This window comes from Amblyomma americanum, chromosome 1 (assembly GCF_052857255.1).
Source record: "Amblyomma americanum isolate KBUSLIRL-KWMA chromosome 1, ASM5285725v1, whole genome shotgun sequence".
Lineage (NCBI taxonomy): Eukaryota > Metazoa > Arthropoda > Arachnida > Ixodida > Ixodidae > Amblyomma > Amblyomma americanum.
This window is the reverse complement of record NC_135497.1, coordinates 104,636,006-104,653,804: the sequence shown is the minus strand read 5'-3', so window position 1 is coordinate 104,653,804 and position 17,799 is coordinate 104,636,006. Positions and strand designations below refer to the sequence as shown.

Sequence of the window (17,799 nt, the reverse complement as noted above, 5' to 3'; positions counted from 1 at the left end):
TAACCAAATTATGCCTTCGGTGACGTCCATACGCATCACTGGCACGGGCGCAAATAAAACAGAAGCAAACTGATGTCAGTGGGTGCTATAGACAAGGTATGATTTAACCTTTCGGTTAAGCATTTCGCACAGCCAGACACCGCTGACATTTGGAGCATCATTTGGATGAGAATTTTGTATTTTTTTATCAGCCCACTAGGGAGTCAGGCGACACAGTAACAGAAAGCTTGAGTCGCGCGCCATACAAGCGAAACTGATCATACGGCTAACAGCGCAGGAGAACGCAGTGTGGATGTAATACGTGGAAGAAATAAACATGACTGCACTGACCAGGAACTGACGTTCACCAGCGCAAAACACAACCCGCATAACCGCCCTTCCAGAGCCATAAACATGCCAGTCTGCGCACCACTTCACTAAAAAACTAAATTTTGCTGTCAGAAAGAGCTGCATGCTCCGGTGGCATTAACATCCGTGTCCACGTCTTTCGCGATATTGTCCACAATCTCTTCTCTACGTTGCTCTGTGTATGTGGACAGAACAATATTGTCGTAGGTAGCAGAAACTGATCTCAGCAAAAAGCTGATATAATAAGGAAGGGAACAGGGCTTCGGCATTTTGAGTGCTGATTTGATGATGCGCTTCCTTTCCCAATGCAGTCGCGTTCTCCCTCACCTGGAACCTCATAACAGCCGCGCGGCATCACCCTGCTTTCGAGGAGACGAATGGTTGCGCACAGTTGTGTCGCAGCAGAGCAACTACTGCGTTGGTGACCCAGTGACGTCGTGCTACTGGTGACGTGGTTGACCGCCACGAATTCCACAAGACACTAACGTAACGGGAGCCAAAAAGAAAGAGCGCCAGCGAACGGCCATGTATTGTATACATTACAGTACAACCAGCATTCTAATTACTCGAATGCATTTTATACGCTTTTCCGATGGAGACGTCGAACAATGTCTTTCCCTACTGCATTGTTATTGTCCCTTGAAACATTGTGCGTTTCAGTCTCCTTTCGAACATTTAATCTTTTTTCCACCTCCTGTGCGCTATCTGACAGGTGAAAAGAAGACAATCAATCGTGTGTAGCTCCTAAGAAGTGTGTAGAAGTATGCGAAAATTGATTTTCTGAAGCAAACAATTACTGCATTCGAGCATGATATATAGAATCAAGCCACAAAAATTCAACGGCGAAAAATTGCAGTGACAAGGAATGGAACAGCGAACAGTGCCGACCTGAATTATTCGACGGCAAAGAAAAAAAAACACATAATTCCGCAGACAAAAGTTGTAAAGCAACAGGAATTAATCACAGACAAAACTACTTATGCAAAAGTGCACAAATTTCAGCTTCAAATACACCAACGGAGTCAATATTCTCAATTTATTCTGGCTGACGGTTCCATATTTCGAAAGCGAAAGGCAGAAAGGAATATTTAAAAGTGTCGCAACGCAAAAAATAAATGTCTGATGTGCTTAAGATGATTAGCTCTGTCCGAATGCTGGAAGGGCTGGTGTGTCTTGTTTTGTCTGTTTATGTGACCGTTATCAAGAAGAAAAGAGGCTTCATGTTCGCGACACGGCGTCTTGATATTAAGGTCGGCATGTTTACTTGTTTTGCGTATAAAAGAAATGGTTTATGGGGGTTTAACGTCCCAAAGCGACTCAGGCTATGAGAGACGCCGTAGTGAAGGGCTCCGGAAATTTCGACCACCTGGGGTTCTTTAACGTGCACTGACATCGCAGAGTACACGGGCCTCTAGAATTTCACCTCCATCGAAATTCTACCGCCGCGGCCGGGATCGAACCCGCGTCTTACGGGCCAGCAGCCGAGCGCCGTAGCCACTCAGCCACCGCGGCGGCTGTATGAAAGAAATGACAGTGTCGTATGGCGAGTATCTAGAATAAAAAAAAAGGGGGGGGGGGGGGGGTGCCACGCGCTATATTCTATCTAGGTACTGGCACACTCAAGTGTCGGTTGAACGATGGTTTTATACGCGGTTAGTTTTACGTGAGATGGTGCCACAACGCCTTTCCGACGCAAGAAAATGAGCTGCCTGAATGCCGTTGCACGTGTGTTGTCAATGTGGGTGTCCCATTTTAGTGTGCCCGGAAACGTCACATCGAAATATTTTAGTGTCTGAACGTGTTTTAGCTGAGCCTCTTAGGTTGTAATCGAATGTGCCCGGTGCCTTCTTATGAGTAAAGATGATACATGTTGTTTTGCTGATATCAAACTACACTCCCAACTTTTCACACCAATTTACAATGTTATTTAGTGACAGGGTTAGCCTGATTTGATCGTCCGGAGACCGAACAGTTGTGTAGACAGCACAATGTGCGAAAAGTCGTACTGTTACACAACACATCATGGTATGTCGTTATTGTACACTAGAAAGGGCGAGGGGCTTAACAGGGAGGGACCTCTCTCGCTCACTAGAAAACGCCTAAAGGCTGCCAGACTCAGCATTGCTTGCTGGTACGTATTGTTATCGGAGTGAAAGACAAGATGATATCCACGCCACAGTGTTAGAATCAATGCAAATAAGTGTAAGTTTTTCAATCAGCTTATAGTGAGGGATGCGATCGAACGCTTTGGAGAGATCTACAAATATCGCACCTCCTTGAAGTACGGAATTGATTATTAAGGGGGACTTCCGAAAGCTGGATTAAAGTCAAAATGCCTTTCCTAAAGCCATGCTGTTTAAAGTTGATTAGTTTGTTGCTTTCTAAATAACGGTGAATTTGTTAGTAATGTGCTCCATTAATTTGCAGCAACAGCTAGCTAGAGAGATCAGCCGCTATGTCTCTATGCGTAACCTATTACCACATTTGTGGATCGGTATTACTTTTGAGACGAGCCAATCTGAGGGCAGTACAGCGGCTTGAGGCGACGACGTAAAAATCTTGTGTAAGAATGGAGCTAGTTGTGCGGCATACTGTTTTAGGAACGCATTTGAAATAGTATCGGGAACGGACGCCTTCTTCGTGCCAATGTTTAAGAAGAGGTGCGCTTTCCGGCACGCACACAGGCTCAGCAGCGAAGCCAGCCTCGACTAAGAGGCCGATTTCATTGTGATGCGCCAGGTGAGACGAGGCGCGTGCAGCGAAGGAAAAAAAGGTAAGGTTAATAACGTATTTTATTATATCCTCTATACAAAAAATCCTCGTTACTCTCCTTTTTGATTGATTATCGACTGTTCGCAATGTGTCGGTTCCAGTTTCAATCTCCACCCTTTTTCGGCCGTTTCCCCCTAGTCAAGCTTCTTCAAATTTCCATGATTGGAGAAGGTAGAATTCTGGCCAATATAGCGCTACTCACAAAGAACTCGTGCACGCTATTTTAGCTCAATAAACCCTGTGGCTGACACCTGTATGCTTTTGGTCACTATCATCCTCGCCAGAAGAATGGGCCGCTCTGCTTCGCTAATAAATTGCAGCAAGCCTATTCGAATCCCTCTAATCCTTGCTCGTAATGGCTCAATGAGACCATCCGCGGAAGCGTGCCTTTCCGCGAGCACATACCTGTTACTTGCAAACTGTGGATGCGATATCCAAGGATACAAAGTAAAATATGTCTAGAGTGTGCAGCAGTAGACCGCTTAACCACCAGTCCTTAAAAATAAAACACAACAATAAGAATAAAGGCGTGCTCACGCAACAATTGAATTTCGTGATTACTATTTTTACAGCTGTAAGTGAGCAGTGTGATACCTGCGAATAAAGCAATGCCACAGGGCAAAACAGTTATGTTTAAGCTGGAGGTGTCCCCTTTAAACCACGGACCCGGACAAGGAACATTGCCGACAAGGCTCGTTCATTACCTTTTGTACAGTTTTCAACCCGTTATACATGCGAACGTGAACAGCAAGGGAGTATTGCTTGCGCGCGAGAGACGCGTAACATGATTCTCATAAAAATCTGTGTCAGTGATTCACAGGTAACCGTGAAAATGACGCTTCTACAAGGGCTGCCACCCACTGGGGTAAAAAGTGGCACTAGTCCTCTCAGTTAGATTCAGCGCTACAGAAGCTGCAGGGTCTGAAAGGCAGGTGGAAAAGAGAGTGAACATTAAATATCAATGAATCGACACAACGTAATTTTCTTCCTTTCTTTCCCCACTCCAAACCTGCGATAGAGGAGATTCTGCCAGCTGTGCTCAGCTGATGCACATGGAGAACTAAGCAGTTTGGGACAGCAATGAGACTGGTGCTCAGCTGTCGTTCCGGAGGGGGTTGACAGTGCCGCGTATTGTTTTCATTGCTTACAGGTGATTCTATTTTTGCTTCTCTTTATCACATCCACCCCAACAAACATGCGTGTAAAGCGCACAGGATAATACGTTAGAGGGTCGTATATTAAAAAAGCTTGCATAAATTTAGATCCCGTTGTAATTAGTCGGCATATAAGTTAACATCTCAGTGCTATCGCGATTTTCCCGAGAACAGTACACGCGCAATAGCAGCCACGGACTCTGGCCATTCTTTCTTCCGCGGGGGGTGGAGGGAAATAATGAATAAAGAAAACACACTGCATCATCGAACCACTTTCCGGAGTCTTTCAGTGCGAAATTTACGATATCTTCATTGTTGCACTTACAGCAACAACAATGATCATTCATTAACATTTAATGTGACGAGGGTGTCTATAGAATACACCGATCGACCGCACCATACAATAGTATGCTTTGTAGATAAGAGCCTCAGAAGTGAAGGTATTTGACGCTGCATTTCGAAAGAATCGAGGCGAAAACTGCCCCACATAAAAAGGCAATTAACGCAACATGCAAGGCGGAAACCGCGTGCAAGATGTCTATACTGTGCAAGCTTTTCATTACATCAACGCAAACGTACAGAAATTACAACACAGAGAAAACGGCGAGATGAAAAAAGTCACAAGATTATAATATAGATGTCCTATTCAGGCTATCGACTAGCTTCAAACAAGACAGAAGACAAAAAAAAAGGGGGGGGGGGGGGGGGGAATTGGTTATTGTAGGGCAACGTTGCCGTAGAAACCACTGATCGAACAACAATTTCGACTCGAAATTTTATCCCGCTTCCAACAGATGTTTTCGGTCTCAAGTGCATGGGTGGTTGACTTTTCATGACGTTTAGATAGGCATTTATAAATCATGGAAAGCTGTATAACAAAACAGGGATATGTCATCAGACTTTTCATAGATTGTGCGTGTTCTAATATTGCCTCAGGTCTCTCTCGCAGACTCTCCCACAGTTGAACGTCAGTGAACTGTTGCGCACGAAGTATTCGGGTCCAGCGTAAGCAAAAAAATGGAAGCCTATACAAATACCTGTTACCCGCACGCGATCCGGTTAGATGTAGCCACTGTTCACCAAAGAGTAAAGACAGTAATAATATAATGCTGTACATTTTAGAGTGTCTGTGCAGAGAGACACAGAACGATGCCTTTCTTCGATCTTCTGCACATGCGATGAGGAAAGAAGACATTTATACGGCTCCCGTGAGTTGCAAAATGGCGGGCTTCTCAACACGAAAGCAAGCAAGTGTGATTAATTTAATACTTCTGGTACAAACATATATATGCCTAGAAAAACCTGAAATGGCCGAAAGGATTCGTCAAGCGTTTCGTCGGTTTTCAAGATGCATTGTATCCTGCAGTGTAGCTGATTTAAGCTGTTTCGTTGCCTTAATGTTTTGAGTCAGTTGCCTCAAATAAACCCGACATTCCTTTTTTTCAGCCATTGAAGATATTGAGTTTTCCACTTGTGTGGTAGGAACTCACAATTATGGTGATATCACTATCATTTCTGTCGCACATTCTGAGGCTGATTTTCAGTGTTTTTTTTTTTGTTTTCAGTATTTCTGATCGACAGGCTGCACTTCTGTACACTGCTTTCACCAAAATATCCGGATTTATAACCGTAAATGCAGCTTGTTTTCGCATCATCAGTAAAGTAACGGTGCATCCTCGTCTCGGGCAGTCGATATTTGCATGCAGCTATCACAGATTGCACTCGGCTGAAAGTGGTCGTCAAAGTCCCGCGTCACGTGTCCAAAGAGAGGGTATAACTCAACTGAGTCAAGGTATTTACTCGCTTCTGCGTTTTTTTCCCCTGCGCATCCATCCCACGCACAGCAGGGCGTTGTGTTGTGGTGGATGGGGGAGGAAGCGCCGAAGAAGGGAAGAAAACGCCATACGGAGCGTGCGGCCCATTACGTGCTCAGGTTAAAGAGGTAAAGTTAGGCCGCCATGCCGGCCCACGCACGTTCGACAGGGCGCCGTGTCTTCGCGTCCAACGGCGAAACGGGGCCGCACATTCGCGCACCGCTACGCCCTTGGGAGCCGGCTGTTCGTGACGGCGTGATCGCGGCCTGTCATCGGCCGCGCGCGCGCATAATCCGCGCGCGGCGCGCCGCCCGAGCCGGTCCAGCCCGCGCGCCGCGAAGCCCCGCCCCCACCGTGGCGCCATTGGCCGGAGCGCGGCGGCGGGAGCGGCCCCCTCGCCGGGCGCCGACAGGGCTGCTTGCGAGCCATGAGTGACCGCGTTGGCGTGTGATGGACTGGCCGCGGGGCAGACAGCGCGACTGAAGCCAGAGCGGCGCACAGCATGGCGGACGGTGCGGGCCAGCAGCCCGACGAGCCGGCGGCGTCGCCCGCGCACGAGGCCGGCTCGCCTCTGCGGCCGGCGCGCGACGACGAAGAGCTACTCGACGTGGTGAGCACGGCCTCGCTGGACGGCGCCGACTTCTCCGAGGACGAAGAGTACTTTCGGCCCATCAAGCGGCTCTGCATGCTCGAGGCGCCGGCCAACCCGTCGCCCAAGCCGCTCACCTCTTTCTTCATCAAGGACATCCTGAGCCACAAGCCCGCGCGCCGGGCGTCCGGCATTGTGCGGCCCTGGGACCTCGAGTCGGCGAGCCCTGGCCGCCGACGGCCGCGCTCCACCGACGAGGACTCGCGCTCCGAGAGTGACTCGGCCGACAGCCCGGCGGCGCCGCAGCCGCACAGCTCCACGTCGCCGCTGGATGCGCTCTTCGAGATGACGAGCAAGGCCTTCGAGGGGCTCGAGTCTGGAGACCGCGCAGCCGGTGAGTCACGCCGCTCAGGCCGCCGCTTCCAGTGTCACGTGCCGCTCCCCAGCGGCACGTGGCACGAGCCGCTCTCACTGCATGCGCCGAACGCCGCGGATGTCTTGGTGTCTTGTCGTGCTCGCGGCTCTGATGGTTGACAAAGTGCGCGTGAGGGGTTGACCTTAACGCCAGTGCTGTCATCCGTGGCAGACAAACAGAAACTATCGGTGCCATTGCACTCGCTCACTTTGCATGATCCGTTGACGCCTTAGAGTGCACAGCTAAGTTTCCGTTCTTACGCTTCTGGTGCGAGCAGTCGGGCGCGCCTTCTGCACGCTGAATGTGTGAGTGTTTTGAAGCCTGCAGTTTGCACTGCATCCTCAAAACAATCACGGGTTCACTTCGCCACACGTGTACGCTGCCTTGTCTCAAATGCACAATACCCTTGAGTTCTCGGTGTAGAGCAGCGCGTATGCACATGGTCCTTCTCTGCTAACCTGCTGACAGGCACGCACGAAAAATCAGGAGCGCTGAAGGAGCATTGATCTTCATTTCTTGTGCCGCTGGTGATAACGGGCACGGAAGTTCAAGACTGCGGCCAACTTTAACCGTTGAAAAGATAGCAGGTTGGAAATTGCAGAAGGCAGCAAGCACAGTGCCTTCAAGCTTTTGCCACATTGTATACTTTTGTAATGCGCACGAAAGAACGTAAGGAAAGCGTGACGATATTCTCTTTAGTACCGCCCTTACAAAAATTTATTTAGACAGTCTATAGACTGTCCACAGACTTTTGTCTATAAAGTCTATAGACTCTCTATAGACAAACCTTAAAGAATAGTCTATAGGCAATACAAATCCTATAGATAGTCTATACACAATCTATAGATTTATGGCCATACACATTTAGTAGACACTTGTCAATAGACAGTCTATAGACTATGAATAGACAAAAAGATATGTGTATAGGAAGGCAATAGAGTCAATCAGAACTCTATAGACTGTCTATAGACCCTTTTTATAAGGGCGGTTCTCTCACCGAAAACATGCAGACCATTTTTACAAAACGCTGTCGGGATCCGCGCTTATGCAGACCCCGAGAGGATGAGTTTCCAAAAAGGTGTCATACTTGGCGATGGAATGATTTGAACCTCAATATCGCGTTGTAGAATCGATCTAATAAGCGGTATAAGCAGCATACTCAGGAGGGGCTAGTACTAAATATGTTTGAAACGACGTGAAAAGTGCATAACACTCTGTGAGTGGTGAGTCATCTGTTTGAAATGGAGAGTTCAAAGCATCCAGGACGCAGACATGCAAATCTCTGTCTGCTTGCACTGCAATTCACTGCAGGTCTGATCGAAGCAAAATGAAAACGCTCACACAGGTCAGTGTTTGGCACGCGTTCGTTATGCAAGTAAAACCAGTGGTTTCGCACATCTCACTGAAAGAATATTTTAACGCGTTTCCACAATTAGTGCAAGCTTGAAGAAATATTCTGTCAATTTTCCCTCGGCGTTTCCCACCTGCGAGTCCTATATTACTCTGTGCGCGAATGTGCTCTCAAACAGAAACCGGCGCGAGAATGTTTTCTATTCTCCATAGCAGTGGCCAAGTGTTAGCCGTAGCAGTGAGCCTAATATACATATCGAGAAATCAGCGTGTCCTTAGCCGTGATGATGATAAACTATTTAACATTATCGAAGCCATCGCTGTCGAATCAATTTGCACACGAAAACTGCCATATTGCAGCAATCACAAACGGTGTTGTCTTGATCTAAGAACGGAACACGTGTTGCGAATAAAAAATTTAATATATTCATGGCACCACACAAGGTGATCGCTGTTCAAAACAAGGGCGCATTATAGTTTGTTTTCAATCACGTTCATCAAAAAAAAAAATTTTTGGCTGTACGCGCGCACGTTGAGTTGCGAATTCTTTCAAAATACGCAAACCATGATAAGCGAAGTCAGAAAAGTCTCCGTAAATAAAGCGATGCGTCGCTGAGTCCGTTAAGTCCTGCGAAATCTCAGCTTTTATTGGTTTCAGCATCCACACACTTCTTGTGCTATACTGGTACCTTCACGCTCGATGATCGAATGCAGTAGTTATATAGCTTACTACGGGAGTGAGCCAAAAAAATGCATCCTAATATGCGAAAGTTCGCATTTTTGTATACGGCATACTAGTATCAAGTGCAAAGGTTTGAGCGAATGAGGCATAATGACATAATGACAAATGTCCCGGGCCGCACAAAATGCTGCATGTACCGGCCGATGCGTACGAAAAAGGCAGAAAAAACACTGTCGCACCTTTTCACCTAGCGGAGCAGATATGCCTTGCACATTCGAAGCGTGCAATACATGCATATGCCAAATGGTACATGGAAGCTGCTGATGTCCACAACGCTGAAATGCTCAGACCGTTTCTGTTTACAAAACGCACTGCAGTTCAGTTGGTGCCGCGCATGTGACTTACTCTGATTAATTACCAAGACGTGCTTTTTTATGGTGTGGGAACCAAAGATAACGTAATATAATTAGATCGCTAAAGTGACCACGGAAAGATAGCTGAAAATCAAATTCGCTTATTTTCCAGTGCGACCTATGTGGTTTCTCGTGGCTAAAAACTGCTTGTGTAGTTTTGCTATATTCAGGAAAACTGCTGTGCATGTAGTAGCGCGCAAAAGTGAAATGCCTGTTGGTGAAAAATGGAGAGGTAGCGCACGAGTAAACAGTGGTCATGTAAGAGATACAAAGACAACGAAGGATACACATTCACCATCAACAAGAGTAAAGAAAACTGAGCTCTTTTTACGTAGGTTCGGTTCTTTCTTTATTGATACCGTTGGCTCTGTGAGGGCTTGTACAAGGCGGAGATTTTTGTTGTGCCTAAGAAAAATAGACGATTTGCACAACTTCCCAAGACCTGAGGTCATCGGCACGCTACAGTGAAGTAGAAAATTAGGTGCCGCCGTACAGTAGAGAGGTGCAAGCCTGCGCAGTAGCGGTACTTGCTACCATTGAGCAAAGCGAGGTATCAACGAATGGATGGGGTAAAATGGGTGTCAGGCAGAAGTGGAAGTCGCGAAGGGAGCGCATAAATTATTTTCGAATTCACTTACTGAGTGAGATGTGTAAAGTTCGCTTGGTAGGGAATTTCGTTTTTGATCTGTTTTGAGAAAGAAACGAATGTTCAAGCGCAATCTGTCATCACGGGCATGGGCCGACTGACCCTGTTGGCTGCTCCTGACAGTGCGTGACCACTGAGAGTTTGGGGTTTGAGATGCCTGTGGGGTGGAAATAAATGACGACACCCAACATAACGGCATACAACCAAGGAGCCCTCGACCAATCTCAAACTGATATGAACTTTAGCAAAGCTTCAGGAATAAGAGCCGCCACGTTACCCGGTACGAGGTGCACGTTCTTCTAACGCTGCCCATAACCTAGTAATTGCGAACAAGAGATGTCTTAATGCACTGAATTGCATACGTAACGCCTTGGGCCGTTCTGCCTATAGATAGCGGGCACCTCCAAGCTATCAAAAGCTCGGGAATAATGAACTTTATCTTTCCTTTCTCTCCCTTGCGAAGCAATTTTTTACTGGCAGTCAATATTTAATTAGAAAAGAAACAAGTCGCCTTGCTTGGCGGCCAAATCTTATATTATCGGTATTATGTCGACGTCAATATATTCATCAATATTGGTTCTTTTTTTCTCGAGTGCTGCTGGCGAAATTTCTATGAATGTAGATTTAAATGTAAGTACGCACGTCCATTCAAGCGCACAAACTTTCATGTCCAGCCATGCATGCTTAAGTTCAACGATGTATACGAGGGTCGATGGGCATATGTGTTCAAGGCAGCCAGCTGCATGGGGTCTGATTACAGTGCAGGTGTTGCTTGTTTATCCTGACGGAACCATGGGCCCTGTGTGGCGTCGTTAAGGTGGCATTAGTACTCGGAAACCGCAGTGTGTTATATCACTGCTCGCCACATGATGATGTGGAAATGAGCGGCCCAGCGCCCAGCTCGCCCCCTCGTTTTTCGTGATGTTCTGGCATGCGCGCTTGAGTGCGTCATTCAAATGCTGTAAATTGGTGCCCCCCTGCCACAGTGGCACTGGAATATTATACGCTTGTCCCGTGAGTATGTAGTGAGTGCAATGTTAATTGAACAGGAAAAATGTACCTTATTCACGCCTGCAGTGTTTATGTTTTGGTACGCTCAGCGAATTCAGGCACGGAAGTTGCCACTGGCACAGCTTGTCGGATTATCTTCCCATCCTTTACTAGATGGTATTCTTTATGTATATATGTTTAAACAATTATTGTAGCTCAAGAAATGCTTGAGCCTTGTGGAGTGAAACGCAGTGTTGAAAGAACAGTGCCATCAACGATATAATGTACTTAAATTGCGCAATGATGGTAGACGAGCGACTGCATCCACAGAGGTGCAGACGTCTCCTTGGCTATTGTGATCCAACATTGGACGAGCGGCTGTAAACCAGGAGAAGAACGTCCGCAAGGACGCTTTTGTGAATCCAGCTCTTTTTGGAGTTTCGCATTTCTGCGCGCGCAAGAACAACACAGCCACGAAGTGGTTCACTTGAGTTTTCATTATACGATGTGACGAATTGAAGAAAGGAAAACACCTCGTGTGATACATTTTCCAGACAAGAACAACGCTATGGTTGTTCGATGAGCAGCTGAATACAAAAAAAGCACGAATGATTTTAAAATTTCATGAATATTGGAGTGAAATCTTGCTTACTGCGTACTTAAAAATCGCATCGTCTAAGCAGACGCGGTAAAACCATCCAACCAGATATCGGGGTACAAGGCATGGCTCCGGAAGGTTCGTACTCTCATATGGCTGCTGGAAGTCTAGAAAGAGCTTCAGAAGATTCCCCTCAAGCGTAGTGCTTCCAGACAGCACGGCGTAGCTCTTGTTGGATATCACGATTCGGCTTGTCTCACTGGTTCTCCTCATCGGCTAACGTTCCCGCACCGTACAGCCTTGTTACGTATATGAGAACTCCAGGTCCTTAATGATCCTTTTTTCTAATTAATTATCATGCCTTTGTACCTTTGATAACAGGCGAGATATGCGTTCCTTGCTATCAGCCCTCATATCACAGACGGTTAACTGCGTGAAATAATGATGGGGCACAAAAATGAAAAGGGAATGCACTTGTCTTTCCCCTTTCATTTTTTTTTTGCCTCATCATTATTTCTTGCAGTTGTCACCCTGTCGCGGTGGCTCAGTGGCTAGGGCGCTCGGCTACTGATCCGGAGTACCCGGGTTCGAACCCGACCGCGGCGGCCGCGTTTCGATGGAGGCGAAACGCTAAGGCGCCCGTGTGCTGTGCGATGTCACTGCACCTTAAAGATCCCCAGGTGGTCGAAATTATCCCGGAGCCCTCCACTACGGCACCTCTTTCTTCCCTTCTTTCACTCCCTCCTTTATCCCTTCCCTTACGGCGCGGTTAAGGTGCCCGCCGAGATGTGAGACAGATACTACGCCATTTCATTTGGTTGGTTTATGGTTTATGGGGGTTTAACGTCCCAAAGCGACTCAGGCTATGGGGGACGCCGTAGTGGAGGGCTCCGGAAATGTCGACCACCTGGGTTTCTTTAACGTGCACTGACATCGCACAGCACACGGGCCTGTAGAATTTCGCCTCCATCGAAATTCTATAGCCGCGGCAAGGATCGAACCATTTCCTTTCCCCAACAACCAATTTTCAATTTTTATGCAGTTGTCGCACAATACGACCCCTGGCCTTCGGTTTTCATTGCGGTTGGTTCTTTAGCTGCATGCACGCAAGAGTGACGGTCTGCCTACAGAAAGAAATTCTAAAACACTCCGAAAAGTCATGTTTGACCGCTCTGGGTCACTCGTAGTTTTCACACTTGATTTACCAATGTTGTTGCACACCAGGCAGAATTCTGTTTAGTCTATAGAGCGCAAGATATATATTGTTCGGTTGTTTTGCAGCAAGTGGCCTGAGTCTATATAGTAGCAAAAGTTTAGCTCGTAAGAGAATAGTTGTAGAATGATAACTACTCGTCAGCACGGGATTGAAATATACTTCTTGAGGCGGACAGTCAATCTCATTTTCTTGGATAGGGAGAAATAGTTTGTGTGCTGTGATTTTCAGTGAACATCCAGCATGAACTGCGGTTTTGACGCTCAGTGGTGCCGTTAAAAAAAATATTACCGGCGCAATACTCTGCCCAATGGCCTTTGTTCATATTAAAGCAGCCTGAACCTTGAATGCGGCGCTTCTTTCAACAATAAAATCCCATATGTTGCAGTAAAAAGCAAAATGAACGGTGAGTTGGTATTCGTATCGCTCTGTGACAATTAATATTTCCCTTCTAATATTCCACCCACTGCGGTGTCTCAGTGGTTAGGTAGCTGGGCTACTGACCCGGAGTACCCGGGTTAGAACCCGACCGCGGTGGCCGCAGTTCGCTGGAGGCGAAACACTAAGGCCCCCGTGTGCTGTGCGATGTGAGTGCACGTTAAAGATCCCCAGGTGGTCGGAATTATCCCGGAGCCCTCCACTACGGCACCTCTTCCTTCCTTTCTTCTCTTAGTCCCTCCTTTATCCCTTCCCTTACGGCGCGGTTCAGGTGTCCACCGATATGTGAGACAGATACCACGCCATTTCCTTTCCCCGAAAACCAATTTTCAATTTCAATTTTTTCTAATATCCCTGAACACTGCCGTGAAGGCCGGTTTCCTAGAAAATTTTACTACTTAATGTCGACAGTTTGTTCACTGTCTCGGCAGTGGACTGCCTTCCTTTCGCTGCTCAAATTACAGAAACGCTTTAGTGACTAGCTCATGGAATGCGCTAAATACATTCTCTTCTCTCCTGAAAACGCTTGTTTACTCCGGATTAGAACACACTGTTTGATTGTCTATAAGTTCCAGTGTTTGGAAACGGCACTCTTGAAACCTTTGGCTGCTGTAGCAGAAATATTTTTTCTCCTGACAGAACTCAACTACGCCTCTTCAGACCCCGCGTACGTTGCAGTGTACGTTTGTCTTTTCTTTAAAAAAAATGCATCGCTTTTGCAGCCGAAGTGCTATTGGAAGTCAGAGAGCTCCCACGTAGTAAGCTTTTCAAAAACTGTGTAACAATAGGGGCGCTCCGAGCAGCTTTCCAAGCTGCTTGATTTGTCTAAATCAGATTTCTGCTCCCAGCTGCCAGACAGCTGCCAAATTTCGTCTGCTTTACCATGTGATTTTTGTAACTGATTTGAACACGCATTCTTTCGTTAACAAAATATACGTTATAAGACGCTTCTCCATGTTTCTGTGGGCCCTAAGCAGACAGCAGGGAGAAAACTCATGAGGAGAAAACTGTTGGGCCTACGCCTGCGAAATTTTATCTGTACATGCATGGCACCGCCGATAGTTGAGTCTATATTTGGATCAACGCTGACAGGCCGGACTTTTGATCGGGTCTGACCAGCAAACAGGCCCACCTGGGCAGATCACACGACATGGTCATCATCTGTGGGTCTATATCGCTGTTAATTTGCGCAATGGACGCAACACCGGCGTCAGAGTAACGAAACTGTTGTTGTAGTATGCTTAAAAATGGAAAGGGAGCCATCGAGAGAAGCTAGTTTGGTCTTATGTAGCTGCTCCTTGTGATGAGCCTCGCTTTTTGGCCCGCGAAACGTTTCATTGTCAATCGACCGCTGCTAACTGATCAGTGTATTTGTAAGCATGCTATAATGCGCCCGCGAAATACTACAATTCTTGCGCGCGTAACGAGCAGGCGGATTCAAGCATCTACAAAAAAAAAACGGTATCAGAATGCGGTTGGTCCTCCACTTTATTTGTCTGCGAGTTGTGACTGCGCATGACGTGGAGCTTATACCGGCCCGCTTAAGTATTTGGAAGTTCTGGTTGTCGGGGGTGGAGGCGTCTCTCTGTTCACTTTGATTTGTTGCCATGAGCACGAGGGTCGTGCAGCATGCTCCAGGCCATGAAGCGAGTCATTCAACGCGCTGAAAGGACTGATGTTTGCGGGACCGCCGTGAATGGGAAAAATGCATAAATATGTACACGTGTGTCGTGCCTCGAAGGGCCCGTTTTCAGAGCAGCCAATAGCGAAAGTGCGTCTAAATTCGCGTGGGCTTTAATGCAGCGGCATTCCGCAGGTGCGTGTGCACGGCGGAGGATCACGGCGCTCTCTCTCTCACGCAGCAGATCGAGAGAAATTTACACTCGCGTCGGTCGTGGAGGCAAGAAACATTACGAAAAGACACGAATCTCGCGCCTAATGCGAGGGCCCTGCCGCGAGGCGGTCAAGGTGAGGAAGACGCGCGGTTTTTTGTCCGGGCGGGAAAATATGGGGAAATGTCTGTGTGTGTGTGTCTGTGTATACGCATCCAGCCATGCCAGCCGTGCCTTGGGCCGCCGTGTCCATATACGAGCACGCCTAACTCGACGAGGAGAGCGATGCGCTTGTGCGCGTGGTGTGTTCTCTTCTTTCTTGCTTGCTTTCTTCTCCTTTTTTTCTCCCCTTCAATTCTCGTCAAGAGATCGTGCAGCTCTTATGCACACATCCGGGAAAAAAAAAGAAAAAAAAAAGAGCGCGTCTCGCGCGTGACCCTCCGTTTGCAGCCCTTAGTTTCCACGCTGCTGATGACGCTGCGTATATAAGACGCATTGCGCAATCATGCATCTCCGCGCGCAAAGTTCAAGAGATGCGCGCTAAACTTTGTGTCGCATTGTGTTTTCTTTCAACTGCCCTCCCGCTATCCTCCTCGTCTTTATCCAAGACGTGCGCCCTTGACGCGTTTGAGAACGCGAAGCTCTGTATATCCCGCTGCTGCTTTCGATGCAACGTCGGAGGGGAATTAGCCTTTCATTTCGGAAGTAAATAAAATAAGGAAAAACCTATCGCGGGTGATTAGCGCACGTAGTTGGCACGGAGCTTGCACTTGCGCCTCTCTGAACGCAAGTTTTCCTGTGGTTGCAAGCAACGCGCTTCGTTAGTAGCGCCAAAGTGAGCCCGTGCGGAGAGGAAGCCCGTCTTGGTCATCTGAGAGAGTACTACGCGAGTTCTTTTTGTTTTTTCTGTTGCGTGCTGCGCGTTATTTTATTTCGCAATTCGCGCCTCTCGGAGGCCGTAAACAGTTTGCACGCACTCAGCCACTGTTGTTAACACCTACTCTTCGCGCAATTCAACGCGCGAGTGGCACCGTCTCGGGGGCCTCCCCTCAATACCGTGCATGCGCAAAAGTGCCTCATAAAAGCCGGGCACACCCTGCATTCGGTGGAGAGCCGGCCTTGGAAGTCTGTTTTCTATGTTCGTTTACCTCTACAAGTGTCCACAGCCGAACACGTTAGAATCTGGGTTAGCGGAATTAGTGTACATCCACGTATATGTATACCTTGCATAACAAGTCTTCATATTAGAAGTAAACTTCATTAAACTGAAAAGGGACTTAATTAAGGACCTATTATCAGGCACTTGCGCTGAGTCTATAACCGGCGCAAGCATGATCACTTACGGAATCAGTATGAGAAATCGTTACCACAGGGCCAGGGGTGGATTTATGGGTCACTTTTGGAAGGGTTTATGGGTCACTTTTGAGTAGTAAGCCCACCTTTGATAGAGGAAATGACGAAAAAGCTATCAGCCCTCATCCCACAGGCGCGCCGCCATTGATAAAGGGGAAGAAGAATGGTTTATGGGGGGGGGGGGGGGGTGTTGACGTTCCAAAGAGACTCAGGCTATGAGGTACGCCGTAGTGAAGGTCGCCGGATAATTTCGACCGCCTAGGGTTCTTTAACGTGCACTGACATCGCACAGTACACGGGCCTCTAGAATTTCGCCTCCGTCGAAATTCGACCGCCACGGCCGGGATCGAACCCGCGTCTCTCGGGTCAGCAGCCGAACGCACAACTACTAAGCCACAGCGGCGGCCGGAAGAAGAATTAATCGGGGGACATTCCAGATACAAAATATGTGGCTACTGCCTTGTAATTCATGGAGGGGGAAAAAAAGGCTGCAACATCATCGTCGTGCATATCTTCAAAACGTGCGCGAAAAATTGTTTGCCCTTTTTAGAGTGTCGTGGCCTATGTTGTTTACAGACTGCAGCCGACGCACAAATAAATGGGCATCAACGGGAATAGGCACAGTTTTTTAGAACGGGCAAATTAAACTTCTCACTAATCGCTCGCTGCAATGTTATCGGGCTTCTGCGTGACTTTTAACAGCAGTGCAACTTCTCTTTAAGAGAATTGAGCAAGTCCCTTTTCCTGGGCCGCCCCCTTATTACCAACTCATGCGGGATTTAAATAAAATGGAGCGCAGTGGTATTCGCCACACATAGCTGTGCATGCTGACTGTACGTGTAGGCGCTCGGACTGCCTCTTTCTTTAGCGGCAGCTAAGCAGGCTTTCTGAATGGGGGCCCCACATGGTCGTGCGGCCGTGCGCTCCTTATGTGCACACTGAACTCCAGTGGAAACGGAAGAGGTATACAGATCGAGTCACAAGGCCTCTGCGAACGTTTTGATGACTTTGGCGAAGGTCCACTCTTGTTACCTGCACCGTCCGACCACGCTTCACACAACGGGGCGCCTGCGCTGTCTCGCAGCGAAGCAGGCCTGCACTATGCGTGCACTGCAACCCAAAGGAGCAGATCCGACAGGTTTTCGGTGGTTATTAACATATAAGTGACGCTACGGCGGAGCAATTGGCGGCA

At 47.7% G+C, this 17,799-nt stretch overlaps 1 protein-coding gene across 1 annotated transcript in view; it reads left to right on the top strand.

Moving 5' to 3' along the window:
* Positions 1-6,546: 6,546 nt before the first annotated feature.
* LOC144113390 (transcription factor LBX2-like) overlaps positions 6,547-17,799 on the top strand; it is a 71,573-nt gene continuing 60,320 nt past the window's right edge. The window contains exon 1 of the mRNA XM_077646431.1: positions 6,547-7,071. Coding sequence (XP_077502557.1) covers positions 6,591-7,071 — 481 coding nt within the window. The 5' untranslated portion in view covers positions 6,547-6,590. The remainder of the gene's footprint in view (positions 7,072-17,799) is intronic.